Below are 14,536 nucleotides of genomic sequence, written 5' to 3' on the forward strand. Positions count from 1 at the left end.
ATAATGGACGGAAGGTGGAAGGATTGGATAGAAAGGGAGGAGGGGGGTGTAAGACAGATGGTGATGTAGAGTGAGCTGGGTTGATGGAGAGGGCAGAGGCACAGAGGTAGAAGGAGATATACTCTGTATAATATGTAGTGGGAAGGGGAACGGGGAGGCATTCTGGCTAAATGTTTGCCTGCTGTTCACTGAAGTGGAGCAGAACTTATGCGGCCATGAATATTCATGACATTTACTTTGTTTGAGGGAGAGAGAGAGAGAGACAGAGAGATATTGTCTTTGCTGCCAGGCTCGGCAATTAGCATCTATAGATTCTACGATTAAATTCATTTCGGTAACCTCCCGCAACCCCCTTGATGAACACTTACCGGTACTGTGAGTTCAGGTCTGTCCAATTGGGTTCCGTTTCACACTAATGGCCCGTTGCCTGATGCATCCTTTGTGGAAGAAGTAAGTAAGCGAAGCTCTTTGTCATGCAGACTGAGTCGCGCCGACATGCAGAAGCAACGCGGTCGGCAACAGTGCTGGCCAGCCGATGATCTCGCAGTCTGTTCGGCCTCGGGTTGGTTTTGTCCATTAAGTGATCTTGTGTATTATGTCTTCCCTCCACCGTCCTGTCCAGAGTACGACCTGGAGCCCTGCCAGGACCCTGGCACTCCTCGGTTCGGCCGGCACACGGGCTCCAGGTTCGGAATCGGCGACTCGGTGGCGTTCTACTGCAACACGGGCTACCGCCTCCAGGGGGCGAAGGAGGTTGTGTGCTTGGGAGGCGGCCGCCGCATGTGGAGCGCCCCGCTGCCAAGGTGTGTGGGTACGTGGTCAGCTGCTTCTATTCCTTTCTCTTTTCCCTCTGTGTGTGTCGCGTCTTCCACCGTTGTAAGTTAGGTTCCGGCGCGAAGTTTCTTGTAAGAAATCTTTAGGAGAAACGATAAGATCAGTGTTGGTATTAGTGCAAATTTTATGCTAAACCTCACATTTGTTTGCACCGTTTGGCACAGTGACAGTAAAGCGATGAGGAGCTGCTCTCTCAGGAAAGATACTGCAGCGGAGATTTTATCTCTCCTTCCAGCCGAGAATCCGATATACACTTCTTGTGTACGTTTGAAGTCCTTTCGTTGCAAAGCGATTGTGTCGTATTAAGTTGTCCTACCACCAAGTGCTTGATTCTGCCGGTGACATGTGAGCTTAGCCATCCGAAAACTGGAAGAAAAACTGCAGTGGCAAGATTCACATTATAATCTTATTCTGCATGGAATTTGAACCATTTTTAGAAAACTAAAAAAATAGACATATTTTTTTCTTTGCAATTACTTTTAAAATTGGACAAACAGACAATTGCTTGAAATAAAAAAAAAAATATTGAAAAAAAGGTCAGTCAGAAATTTGAACCCTGATTCTGTTCGCATTTTTTTTCCTCGTTGACTCAGAAAAATCCGTCTAGCAGATTGAAGCTCTGCTGTTTCGCCTTCGTATGGTGCTCGGCCGCCAGCACATAATATTTTTTACATTCTAGCCCATTATTGTGTTTAATAGTGTGTACAGTGTGTCAGTGGCAGCGCGTAATGATTATTATGATATTAAAGTGACGAAGAGACAGACACATGGATGAGTCGCTAATCGCCGTCATCCTAATAAGAGCCCCCCCCACTTCCCCGCCCGCTCTCCGCCTTATGCGGCGCGGCAATGAACCCCACGTCGTCTCGTTTGTCTAATTGTGTTTATTTCACGCAGCCAATTCTGAGAATTGCATTCTTTTTATTTGTATGTGTTGTCATCCCCCCCCACCCCCCACCCCCCCACCCCTCCCCTGCAGCTGAGTGCGGCTCCACCGTCTCCAACAACGAGGGGGTGCTCCTGTCGCCAAACTACCCCATGAACTACGACAACAGCCACGAGTGCGTGTACAGCATCCAGGTGCAGACGGGCAAAGGCATCAACATCACCGCCGGCACCTTTCAGCTGGCACAGGGCGACGTCCTCAAGGTAACGGCCATGCCCCACTGCGGCCAAAACAATGATCCATGAGCGAGTTTAGAGGCCGAGCGTCGGACGTTTTTTATTCCCTACGACGGAGAGGAGCAGCGAGTTCCCATCCGCAGAACACACTTTTTTAAATGTATTTATTATTTTATCTCGGAGGCTGCGGCAGCGGCAGAGAATCTATTTGCAATGGGGAGCTGCGCATCTCTTTGCTCAAGGGTTTAGAGCAAAAGAGCAAAGAGCCGCAATTGCGATGCAACTGTCTGTGCAGTCGGCCGATGGGAAGCTGGAAGGCACTCTTTAGGATGCAGATGTCCTCGCCGCTGCTCCACTTAACGCCGCTCTCGCACTCTTTCATTCTAATAATTGAGTCGCGCAGACGACGATCTGCTTCACTTCGTTTTTGTTTAAAACGTCAGAATTTTCCCTCGTTTTTTTTTTGTTTTTTTGTTTTTTTGCCACGCGCATTTCACACACACCGAAAAAGAAACAAATGGAAACATTATTGCTGAAAACCAGGTGCTTCTTGGAATAATTACACACTCGTGCATTTGGCGTCTTAATGGAAAGAATGGTCTGTAACTAACGTTACAAAGGTAATTGCAATGTTTTTCTAATCTGGTAGACACAAAGCACAACAATTATCATGTTCTGTGTAAAAAGCGTAGGCTCAAGTGTCGCGTGTTAGCGCATGTAATGTTCTCTTTTGTTCTGTCGGACTCGGCAAATTTGTTTGTTTGGAGGGGTTTTACAACGGCATCCCCTCATCCACACACTGTCACAGAGAAGCTGCGCGTCACTTGTTTGCAATTGTTGCTCTCTTACCTCAGTGTCATTATCAGCTCTGGCTTTATGCCATTGTATTTACAGAGGACATGAAAAGTTCTGGTTAATTGACCTTTGGCTGAGATTTATTCAAAATGTGAATATGTTCATGCTATAGCGATGATATGGAGGGAAGGCGCAGTGTTGAAGCAGATGCAAACGCTGGTTGGTTTTTCATCGCAAACAATTCTCAGGGTCCGTCTCAAGTGCGTCCCAATAACATAACCTTTTGTGAGGTGGTGTTTGTGATTTTTTGCAGTTGATCACCTTAAAAGAGAATAGCCCGTTGTGCAGCAAATAGAGCTGAATTGAGCAGTGGGACATGTGCTTTCTGAGAAAAGATCAAATTAAATTTCCCTGTGAAGTTTTAGCTGCATTCTGAAATATCATCCAAGTCAGTCCTCCTGAGTCGTGTCGTCTCTCAGGAGCTGAAGCCTCTGTTGGTTTTACCTCTGCTCTCGTCTGTTCAGGTGTACGATGGCAGAGACGGCACCGCCCACCTCCTGGGCACGTTCACGGGCACATCAATGCAAGATCTGTCGCTCACCAGCACCTCCAACAATCTGTGGCTTGAATTTTCCTCTGACCCGGAGGGCACAGCAGCGGGGTTCCGGCTCATATACCACAGTAAGTCACTTTTCTCCCGCCCGGAGGATCCTCAATGTTGCTCTTCTTTCCTTTAGTCAGTTCAATCCCACTTCAGAGCAAAATCCAAAAGAACACTGTAATTGACCCTGACTTACCTTGCCTTGCTACTTACCATTCATTCCTCTTAAACAGTGTGGGGTTTTCTTGCATTTCCAGGAGAAAATCACAATTTTCCAGCAGCATTTGTGAATTTGCTTTTCCCTCGTCTCTTTTGCGCTCTACTTGAAATGAAATTAGCACCGGGGCCTGCCCGGCTATACCTTGTTAAAGCAGGTGAATTATTGCCAGGTGTGTCTGAGACCAGTGTGTTTTTATGTGCACAGTCATTACTGGGAATCTCCACTGTGCAGCTGTATGTGCGACGCGCGCCGGTGAATTGAGCGTTTAGGTCTCTGCAGTAAGTGGACCGCTAATAAATGGCCTTCGTTCCTTCCCCAGACGGCTCCTCGGCTGTGTATTGTTGCTAACTGTTTCTAATTGATGACCGCGCCTATAGACATTACTTTTGGTGAAAGTGCATTTGTGAGAAATTGAGCTTAATGTTAATCAGGAACTTTTTGGAGAAGAATTCACTTTAGTGAGATTGAACCATCCATCCAAATGTTTTTTTTGTTTTTTTTTTACAGATTCAAAAAATAAAGTAGCTTCATATCACGGCACGAATTAGGGAATTTCTTCGGAGCACCAGTTGAAACGGAACGCTTGTATAATTTCTCTTACCCCAAGAAACGAGATAATGTGCAACAGCTAAATATTGACTTAGGCGACGCTGAAGTGATGGTGTGATAACACGATGCTACTTTCGTTGCAAAAATTTGCAATTAAGAGTCTTGTCGTTTTCATTCCGTTCTGTCTCTACCGAGATATGCACCGGAGGATCCAGTGAAAATTAGCCCCTTTTATCTCCTGCTGAACTGAGCAGCCCTTTCACTGCCAGAACCACTTCCCGCACTGCGCGTTAGCACGAGGTCGAGGAGTAGGAGGCGGTGATACGAGAACCTCGCGTGTCTGATCATGTTTTCATGGTTCCTTTCGCCAAGAGCGCCGGTGTTCAATTTTCAAAATGTGAGCGGTGGCTGCGGGAGATTTATAATGACGCGACACTTGTAATGCCAGCTTAACATCTGGCTCGGCCAGTCGTAAATCAGCACCGCTGGGTTTATGTGCGACCTCAGATGCTGCATAGCAAAACAGGTTAGGTTTAGCACCACCGGAAGAGGGGGAACACGCGTGAAAGGTCGCGGCCCGTTCCAGATATGGCGAACAACTATTGTTGTAAATGTCGCTTGGTTGCGCTTTGTTTATCTCGCGGAGCGAGACGCGTTTTGCGAGCGATCGGGGACTCGTCCCCGGCGTCACAACCGGCTTTCGCACGTGGTTAAACATTTAGTACTGAAATGCTAATTGTTGTCTCGCTCCAATTGGAGTGTTTTATGTAGCAGGGGAACGCCGGACTGCGCTGCTGCTTTAATAGGACTGATTATTCAGCTGGAAAATCGTTCTTAAAGCACAATCGATATCTGTCTCAGCATGGAGAGAGAATAAAAAGGAGAGAGTTTGATACCTGTGTGTGTTTTTCTGCTTGTTCACGCTGTTACTAGCTGCTTTTCCATTAGCCCTAGAATTGCTCAAAACTTAAGTATCGCGATAAAAAAACTGGTCATGGAAACACCTAAACTTGGGAAAACCTCTTAAAGGTGGCTAAAAGGTTTTGATTCTCTCATGAGTCTCATGAGGTGGTTTTTCAGACGTATCCATATAGAGATACATCGCAAAAGTGTCACAAAAACACTTTTTTCGCATTTACACGTCAGCGGACGTGACCAGTTCACTTCAAATGAAAATGGTGCGTTATGTTTGGACGGAGGAGGAGACAGAGGAATATTTTTTACAAGTAATCAAAGAGAAAAATATAACAACCATTCTTGACGGCAAACAAATGTAAACAAACAAAAGCAAACGTAATTCTCGCCAAATCTCGCGGGACGGGATTTGACGAGAATTACGGCTTATGCGCTTCACACCGTTCAATGGAAACACCTGCCCTGCATGTTGCAATTGTACTTTATTTAGAAATATTGTTTTTACTTTGTGAAAAACTAATGGAAATGCAGCTGTTGTCTTCACCACATGTCTCCACCGGAGGTTCCTTTTTCACTCTTTGTTCGTTCACACTCTCTCACCACGTCCAGGTTTCGAGCTCTCCCACTGCGACGACCCGGGGGTGCCGCAGTTTGGGTTCAAAGTCAGCGACGAGGGCCACTTTGCCGGCAGCGCCATCGCGTTTGGCTGCGACCAGGGCTACACGCTGCACGGCAGCGGCACGCTCAAGTGCATGACGGGCGAGCGGAGGGCGTGGAACAGCAGCCTGCCGTCCTGCATCGGTGAGATTCGCCGCTGCAGTTTAAGTTTCTTTCAGGTTCCTGCTTTGCCGGCCGTATTTGGCTGATGCAGTGCAGGAAACATCCAACTCTGTCCTTCACTGTGGAACCAGCTGTGTTAAATCACATATTGAAATTGATCAGTTTGTTAAGTTCCCTCGGCTTTTGCCAATGACAATATGGCCTTAGATGCAATTGTGATATGTTCTGTGCTGTCTTTTAAATTGTCACCTGTCAAGTCTTGCAGGAATCTTACATGAGCTGTTTTGACTAGCACGTATATAATTCTCACAGCGTGTTAAAAGGTCCTTAAAGAGTTATGTGAAGAAAAAAAATGTCGACAAAGAGTTTGCCTTTGCCGCATGAATCATCCTCCACCTCTAATAGGTTGTGGGAATGATTTAAAGTCTCGGCCACCTTTTAATTTCGAGAGCGAGCGAGACAGAAAGAGAAATGACACAGCCATTGCCTGCACTCTGAGAGTCTGGACACCTCTGTTTCCCGATGTCTGGCAGAGATAAATAAAACGAAGCTAAAGTTGAACCAGGAAACCAAAAGATTTAGAACGTCTCGACGTGTGGGGAATTGCACTTTGAAAGACTTTGCGCCGTCTTGCGGGTCCCGTTGTGAGACACGTTTGTTGCTTTTCCAGTCAAATGACTGCGCCTTTGTGTTCAATGGAATCACCCTTCCCCTCCCTCCTACTCAAAAGAAAAGCTAAATCAGGGTATTGATTAGCTGTTACACAGTCCTGGATGACCAACTTGTCAATATTGATAGTAACCTTTGCGTCTGCCAGCTGAATGTGACCAGGATCCCCCCCCCCCCCCCCCCCCCGACCGGGCCGCGTCCTGCCTCTCGAAGAGGACTTTTTAGATCAGCCCCTGTGTTATGACACTGATTATCGCCGACCACTGTGGCAGCCTAATGCAATTTCCCCTATTAATTAAGCGCCGGTCGTTGTGCATTACAGATAGTTAAACGATAACCAGGGGAGAGACAACACAGATTGGATGTTAAGATATTCCTACAGTCATTAACGCGAGCAGGCATCGGTCCTCCCTGCAGTAAGGGCCCACCACATCTATTCTCTGGGCACGGTCTTTTTAAAGTTAATTAATGGCATCGTTAACATGCTCTCTTGGAGACAAACAAGTTTTGCATGTGTGAACATCTCCGCTCAGGCAGGGAATTCTCGCCGCGGTCCCATCGCCCGCTAGAAACACAGGTTTTTATGTACCTTCCCTGAGTGTGTGCGTGCATACGTGAGTGTGTGTGTATGTGTGTAAACCTTTTGTTTGTGTCAAAGATGTCTTTCACAGTCTTTCAGAGCGTGATGGAAATAAGCCGTTAATGTGTTTTCCATGTCGCACATGTAGCCGAGTGCGGCGGCAGCTTCAAGGGTGAATCCACGGGACGCATCCTCTCCCCCGGCTACCCCTTCCCTTACGACAACAACCTGAGGTGCACCTGGACCATTGAGGTCAACTCCGGCAACATCGTCAGGTAACCAGCGTGTCTCTAATCACGCCATTAATCAGTTAATCATCACAAGAATGATGTGTGTTTGAAGATGAGCAACAGAACAGTGCCATTTCCTTGTTTATCACCCTGTTGCTGTTATCTCAATCAGTGTTGTTTAAAATATTTTAATTAAGATGGTCAACTCTGATTCAAAAACATTTCTTGTAGTGCGTGTTTTTTTTTTCCTGTTGTGGAATGAAAACAGAAGACCAAAACAGACCACAGTCCTTCATTAAGGTTGACACTGAGGCATCGCTATGGAAACAGTCTTTTTTTACATGTACTCGTACATCATTTTACATACATCTATAGTTGACAAGGAACAGACATTCCCATTTGATGGGTTCACGAGGAGCCAAATATTTCAGTTAGAACTGGTTTATATGTCCAAACTGAATAAAAATGCCAGAATTATCAGCCCATCTTGAATGGAACTTCATTCGGTTTCAGACGGATAAAAAATTGTTTTTTTTTCCCAAACCGGTCTCTACTTTTGATCGAGATTGGAGAGTTTTTATTTTTTATTTTTTTTAATTAAAACCTTGAAAAGCGTGACATGAATCCGATCCATTATTAGTTGTTCTTGTTGTTATTATAAAGCGCTCAGTGACTTTAACATTATCATTAAACGCGCCTTCTCCCTTTAATTGCTTCGACTCGCGGTGCCTCATTATCAAGCTCTTGTTTCAACAACACCGCGAAAACAACGTCGGCGACTGTGCGATCTGTGACGTGGGCTTGTGATTGGTCCGCGCTTGTCACACGGCCGTGAAATGTCCTTTCTGAATGTGAGCGCGTTGACGCACGCAAACACGCGTGGAAATAAATTGTGTCACATGTAAACGATTGACACGAAATCTACTGCGCGCAAACGAGTCTATTGTTAGCGCTCGGTGTGGAGCGCGAGATGTGGTAAAATCTTTCATCCTTCACATGCAGATTATTGGCTTTAGCAAAGCATCTGCTGAGCCCAGTCGAATACTTTTGGGAGATGCAGTTTGTGTGTGTGTGTGTGTGTGTGTGTTTGCAGTGGTGGATTTGTATGTTGTCAAGCAGGCAAGAATACAGAAGCTTTATTTTGTTGAACTGACAGAACTGCCTTTCACATTTCACAGTCAGAGATGTTATTGTTATTATTATCATTATTATTATTATGTTGTGTTGTGTCCTGGCCAGAGGGACCTTCACTGTGACATGCTCGGGATCAGTGTACTGCAACACAGCTGCTTTTGTTTCTGTGCTCCCTGAAGTAGCTGTGCGTAGACAAGTGTGTAGACCACCTCGGGGAAAGATGCTCTTGTGAGGTTTTTTTTTTTCCACGAGCACTACACTTCTTGAGAAAGAAGAAATAGCTGGAGGAAGTCAACCTAGAAGAGGAGGAGCGCTCGCTGTTCTCACGTTCTCACTGATCATATGCCTTAATGCTGCCTTTAATGGGACTCTAGCTACTAACATGGGCTCAATGTTGCTCTTACAAAATAATCAACTTCATTCTAGTTTTCCGACAGTTTGTCTACAGTTACGCAGGTCGAGCAAAGATTGTAAGGAACACATTTCAGCAATAGGCTGGGTCTAATTGTACTGTTTTTCAACGTAAACTCTGTGTGATTTTGAAAATGAGCCTCATTGTTCATCAGCCGAGCCGCTTGAGGCCTTTTCTCACAGCTCGCAATTAAGTCTGAGCTCTCGTAGTTTGAGCTCTGGCAGCATATGGATGGATGGATAATAAATCACTAACTGAATTTGAGACATCACTGGATAGATTTTGTCTTTGAGCTCGCCTTAATCTCTCTCCGTACCATTTTTCTCGAGTTTGGGAAGCAAATTCAATTCAGCTTCGCCGAAAAATAAAACCAGACTGAGTTTGAGTTTGTTGTCGTCCCGCTATTAGCCTCCAGTTTCTGGCTTTCGACACCGAGGCTTCCCACGACATCCTGAAGGTGTGGGACGGGCCTCCGGAGAACGAGATGTCCCTGAAGGAGGTGAGCGGCTCGCTGCTGCCTGAAGGGATCCACTCCACCCTCAACGTGGTCACTATCCAGTTCGAGACGGACTTTTACATCACCAAGTCCGGCTTCGCCATCGACTTCTCCAGTAAGCGCTTCCCTCTGATAATGATGATTCCTTCCTACTTTTCACATCGATGCAATTTTTTGTTGGGGGTTGAGCTTCTGAAACGTTTCCCATTTCTTTCACCCCTCCAGTGTGCGTTTATGCTTTAATAGCATGCTTATTTCCGGTCTGGGTGCTGCAGATGTATTCATCTCGAGTGGAGTGCGGCTTAAATATCAGTCGTGCGTGGCAGTTTTATTTCATCTCCAGCCGTGCACGACTGATTGGTTGAAATTTTGCAGTTAATTGCAAAATGTCAACCTTCCAGTGCCGGCTGCAATAGTAACACCACACTCCGCACGCTTTTAGTATTTTATCTCGGGTGAGTTGTTGATGTGGTGAGCTCAGTTTACAGCAGTGGATCCTCATTCACACTCATTTGATTTACTGTGTGAAGCTGGATTGGATCCTCCTGTGCTAAGATCCTGATAACTTTATTTAAACTAGTAAGGACCTTCACCACGGCTGAGTGCGCTTCGCTCTGCATCCTCATAGATGATCGGACGCACATGGTGACTGGTTTTTGCATTCCAGATTGCCTTTGTCATGTATTTGTTGGGCAGATTTCTTTACGTTCTCGACGAGCAGAAACAAAACGGGAGCGAACGACTCCAGGCTGCAATTCACCCGTGGGTATTAGCTCTGTCAAAAACGGAGGCTGTCTGAAGAATTGATCAAAGTAGGACCGTTAATTTTGCTCACTCTGGGCCGCCTCACAGCTGCGGAGAGAAGCGGCGGGATTTCGAGCTGATATCAATTTGCGATCCGCTCCTGCGCTTTAACTTTGTTTGAGCCTCGGCTTCGGCGTCGCAGCTGTCTAAAACTGTGAAATTAGACCCCTGGCGTCTGTGTGCGTGCATGTGTGAGTGTGCGCGCGCGCTCTTGTGTCTTTGTGCGCTCTGTTTTCCCTCTTAAATTCCTCACATTGCGCACACATTCCAATGTTTGTTTGTGTCTGTTTGTTTACGCCTTCCTTCAGGTTCGCTCGCCACGGCCTGCAGGGATCCCGGCATTCCCATGAACGGCAGCCGCAACGGTGAAGGGCGAGAGCCCGGCGACTCCGTGACCTTCTCCTGTGATCCAGGATATGAATTGCAGGGAGAAAGCAGAATCACCTGCATCCAAGTGGAAAATAGATACTACTGGCAGCCCAGCCCTCCAGGCTGTATCGGTGAGAGAGGAGGCGACTGTGCGAGCTGGAGAGAGAGGGAGTGTGTGTGTGTGTGTATGTGTGTGTGTAACTCGACACAGAGAGGTACACTGAATGTAGGAAATCTTTGAAGGAGAGATGGCGAGAGGAAAAGGAACGGTGTTTAATGAGGATTGTTGCTGTTGGCTGCAGGCTGCAGAAAGTTTGTCACTGATGTCTGTGAGAAAGACTGTTTAGATGTGTGTGTGTATGTGTGTGTGTGTGGGAGAGACAGAGAGAGAATGCTTGAATTGCTGACCCTTAAGTGGACAAAAAACACTTCTGTGGCCGGTCAAAGACCGAGGTCTCCTGCCACGCTGCCTTATTAGAGCTTAACAGCTAATTACTTAACAATGCAATTAGACATAATTACACTAAGTAGGTCCAGAGAAACATGGATGTTCTTGAGCTCCTGCCAAGGGGTCCAACTTTTCTTTTTTGCCAGTGGAAACTAGGCCAGCGGCGTCTCCAAATCATTATGCCGTAATGACATTAGAGACTCTTCTCCGTGATCAAAGAGTGGCAGAAATGTCAGTGGCCCTCACAAAAAGAGTGTCAGTGCGCAGCATATGAGCAACATCCATCTATTTCTTATCTGCCGCCGCTTGTCCTGCACTCAGGGTTGCTGCTGGAGATGATCCCAGCTGCTCTTTGGGGTGAAGGCGGGGTTACACACTGGACAAGTTGCCAGTTTATCGCTGGGCCCCGTCGAGGCAAACAACCACTTGCACTCACATTCACACCTTGTGGTCGATTTGGCGTGGCCACTTACCCTTGTATGTCTTTGGACTGTGGGAGGAAGCAGCAGTGCCTGGAGGAAACCCATTCACACACAGGGAGAACAAGTTAACTCCATACAATGGTGCCCAAGGCTGGAGAATCGAACCCACAACCATCTTGCTGTGAAAGGATTCTGTTATCTGCTGCACTATTTTCACCCACGGGCAACATCCTTGTCGTTAACCAACGGCCACCACACCACATGATGAGATCTTTCCAGCTAAGACCATCCACTCATGAGAATCTTTTTTGAATGAGATCACAAGTGTTCACAAGATGTGTATTAAACAATTTATTGTCTTGAATTGAATATAGAAACATGCAATCCCAACTTTGAATTTTAAAACCCAGTCACAATAGTGTATACAGAGTTTGTGCAATGTATGGCTGTACTTTTTACCTCTCAGTTTATGCATTTATTGTTTCTTATTGCCTTATAGATATAAGTGTGTGTGTGTGTGTGTGTGTGGGGGGGGGTTTAACATTCCCCAGCACAGCTTACTTGTATTGACTGAATATAGTTAAAACCAAGCCGGCTACTCCAGGGACTCATTTGAAAATGCATTTCGTGGTGAAAAAAAAAAGCCTCTCAAATAAATCAATCAGCCATTACATGGAGGCGGGCTGACCTTTCTAAAGTCAGATTTTTGGGGTCCTGATGTCGCTGCAGTTCCTCACAGAAGTAATGGAATCCATCTCGGTTATATTCAGCGACACAGACTTCCTTGAATGCAGCTCATCCCAGGATGTTTGCTGTACGCTGGTTACCTCTGAAAACGCTGCGTGTGTGTGTGTGAGATGCCATTTATCTCTCCTTTCTTTTCCTCTTCCTTGCTCAGCTCCTTGTGGTGGAAATGTGACCGGATCTTCAGGCTTCATCCTGTCGCCCAACTACCCGCACCCCTATCCACACAGCAAAGACTGCGACTGGCTCATTTCCGTCCACTCGGACTACGTCATTTCCTTGGCTTTCATCAGGTGAAAGAGCTGCTGTCAAGTCTCTCTTATTTATCCAAACAAAAAATGGACCGGATGAAAAATGTTAGGGTTTCATTGCAAGCTCATTTGAGTATTTGCAACGAAACCAAACAAACAAACAAACAAACAAACAAATATTTCCGCAGAATTGAAAAAGACCGGCTTCTTCAGACTTGATGGATATGGTGTAAAAAAAAAAAAATAATAATAAGGTCTGTCTGCGACCCACCTGCGACAGAATAGTGACTTCTGAGTGGCTATGCAGCTGCTCATGCTTGTGCAATGGAATCGGCCTGTCGCTGCGGTGGAACCGGCTATTACGCCGTCTTATTGAGCGAAGCTGGCCATGTGTGCGAGGCAGAGGACCCGAGTTTGAGCCCAGGTGTGCCGGGAGATAGGATAGGAGGAGGGTTGGGGAGGGGGTAGCAGTGCAAACACCTCCGGAGGCGTGCATCCCCTCGAATTGTGGCGACGCAAGATTTATCCATGTAGAAAGCAGCAAGCGAGTGCAACTGCGTTGGCGGCGGCACTGCTAGAATTTAGCTGAAAGTAACGGCAGAGAAATCACAGAAGTGTCTGTAAAAAAAAAAAAACTTTTCTGAAACACTAGTATTTATGGTTGGGGCCAAAGAAGCGTAGGCAGATGTCCATGTGTTTCAACTTTGTCCTTCAAACCAAAGCGACGGCTAGCGATGCCAGCGCGATGGCTGCCGCTCGCTTCCTTCCTTGCCCCCTCCCTCGTGCACGCCGGGCCAAAGGATGAAGCCGCGGCTTTAAAAATGGGCATTGCCTTCGCCCGGCTCAAACGCAATTATCTCCGAGCTATTTACATATTCGTCATAAACCTTGCTCATTATTTTTTGGGAACAAACGCGGCGTTCTTCCCCCCCCCGACTGCCGCGCATGATTTGATACACGGCCGCCGCGGTATAGAGCCGCCCTTTCCACACTTGCGCCGCCGTTGCCGTCTGGGAAGATTTTGTGCCAGCGCAGTGTCACAACAATTTTATCTCCTCTCACCTCTTGGGGGAGATATCTTTTTTTATCACTTTGTCTGGAGATGCAAAACAAATCGCTTGGCATGACTCACTTTGCTTCGGAGCGCACTCGCTTTTTGAAAGCGCCCCCCCCCCCCCGGTGCATTCCAAATCTCACAATCTGGTTAAGATTTGGCAAAACACAACAGTTTTCTTTTTAATTGGTTTCCTGTTTTGTTTTTACTTTTCACAGCTTCAGCATTGAGCCCAACTACGATTTCTTGTATATCTACGACGGCTTCGACAGCAGCACCCAGTTGATCGGCAGTTTTCAAGACAGCAAACTCCCTGAGAAGATCGAGAGCACGTCCAACTTCATGTACTTGGCATTTCGCAGCGACGGCTCCGTGAGCTACACTGGATTTCATTTGGAATATAAAGGTACCCAGGAGCCCTGAGCAAAGTATATTTTTCCTAAATATGTTTCTGCATTACAGCAGGGGTGTTCCGTTGAATACATATACATATCAATTAGAACATAAATGCACTACCATTGAGCAGCCCCTGGTTCACCCCAAATCATTCTCAATGTGGGAATGTGGTTTTTTTTTTTTTTTTTTTTTTTTTTTTTTAATAATAATGTGCTTTTGTTTTGTTTTTGCCAAAAGAGCTATGCAGCCTGTGCAGATATTCTGCATACTTTTCACTCATTAATACACAAATTCTCACCCTTTCTTCTTTTATTTATTTTTTGTTTTTTTAAATGATCTTGCAGCAAAACTGAGGGAGGCGTGCTTTGATCCGGGCAATGTAATGAACGGAACAAGAATCGGCGCTGACTACAAGCTGGGCTCCATGGTGACATTTAATTGTGAGTCCGGCTACCTGCTCCAGGGCTACTCCACTCTGACATGTGTCATGGGCAGCAGCAAGAGACCAGAGTGGGACAGAGCCAAACCCAGCTGTCAAGGTGAGCGGCAGCGCTTGTTTGTTCGCAGAACAGCGGCTAGTAGAAGCAGACTGCACTCCAGCTGCGTTACTCAATATTTGATACTGTGTGATAGCGCGACTGAGTTGAGTAAAAAATGAGCTGGTGTGTGTGTGTGTGTGTGTGTGTGTGTGTGTGTGTGTGTGTGTGTGTG

General features: G+C 46.3%; 1 protein-coding gene across 6 annotated transcripts in view; it reads left to right on the forward strand.

Annotated features, from left to right (window-relative positions):
• Nucleotides 1-14,536, forward strand: part of LOC142879402 (CUB and sushi domain-containing protein 3-like) — a 194,173-nt gene that overhangs the window by 70,547 nt on the left and 109,090 nt on the right. For all 6 annotated transcript variants that reach the window (XR_012925297.1, XM_076012676.1, XM_076012678.1 and 3 more), the window contains 10 exons: nucleotides 623-811; nucleotides 1,814-1,983; nucleotides 3,276-3,432; nucleotides 5,646-5,837; nucleotides 7,214-7,340; nucleotides 9,250-9,452; nucleotides 10,450-10,641; nucleotides 12,279-12,417; nucleotides 13,648-13,835; nucleotides 14,170-14,364. Coding sequence is in view for 5 of the 6 variants with exons in the window: in XM_076012676.1 (XP_075868791.1) it covers nucleotides 623-811; nucleotides 1,814-1,983; nucleotides 3,276-3,432; nucleotides 5,646-5,837; nucleotides 7,214-7,340; nucleotides 9,250-9,452; nucleotides 10,450-10,641; nucleotides 12,279-12,417; nucleotides 13,648-13,835; nucleotides 14,170-14,364 (1,752 nt within the window). In the remaining variant the exon portion in view is untranslated. The remainder of the gene's footprint in view (nucleotides 1-622; nucleotides 812-1,813; nucleotides 1,984-3,275; nucleotides 3,433-5,645; nucleotides 5,838-7,213; nucleotides 7,341-9,249; nucleotides 9,453-10,449; nucleotides 10,642-12,278; nucleotides 12,418-13,647; nucleotides 13,836-14,169; nucleotides 14,365-14,536) is intronic.

This window comes from Nelusetta ayraudi, unplaced genomic scaffold (assembly GCF_046127955.1).
Source record: "Nelusetta ayraudi isolate G7.1 ecotype Tasmania unplaced genomic scaffold, CSIRO-AGI_Nayr_v1 ptg000136l, whole genome shotgun sequence".
In the NCBI taxonomy this organism is placed as follows: Eukaryota; Metazoa; Chordata; class Actinopteri; order Tetraodontiformes; family Monacanthidae; genus Nelusetta; species Nelusetta ayraudi.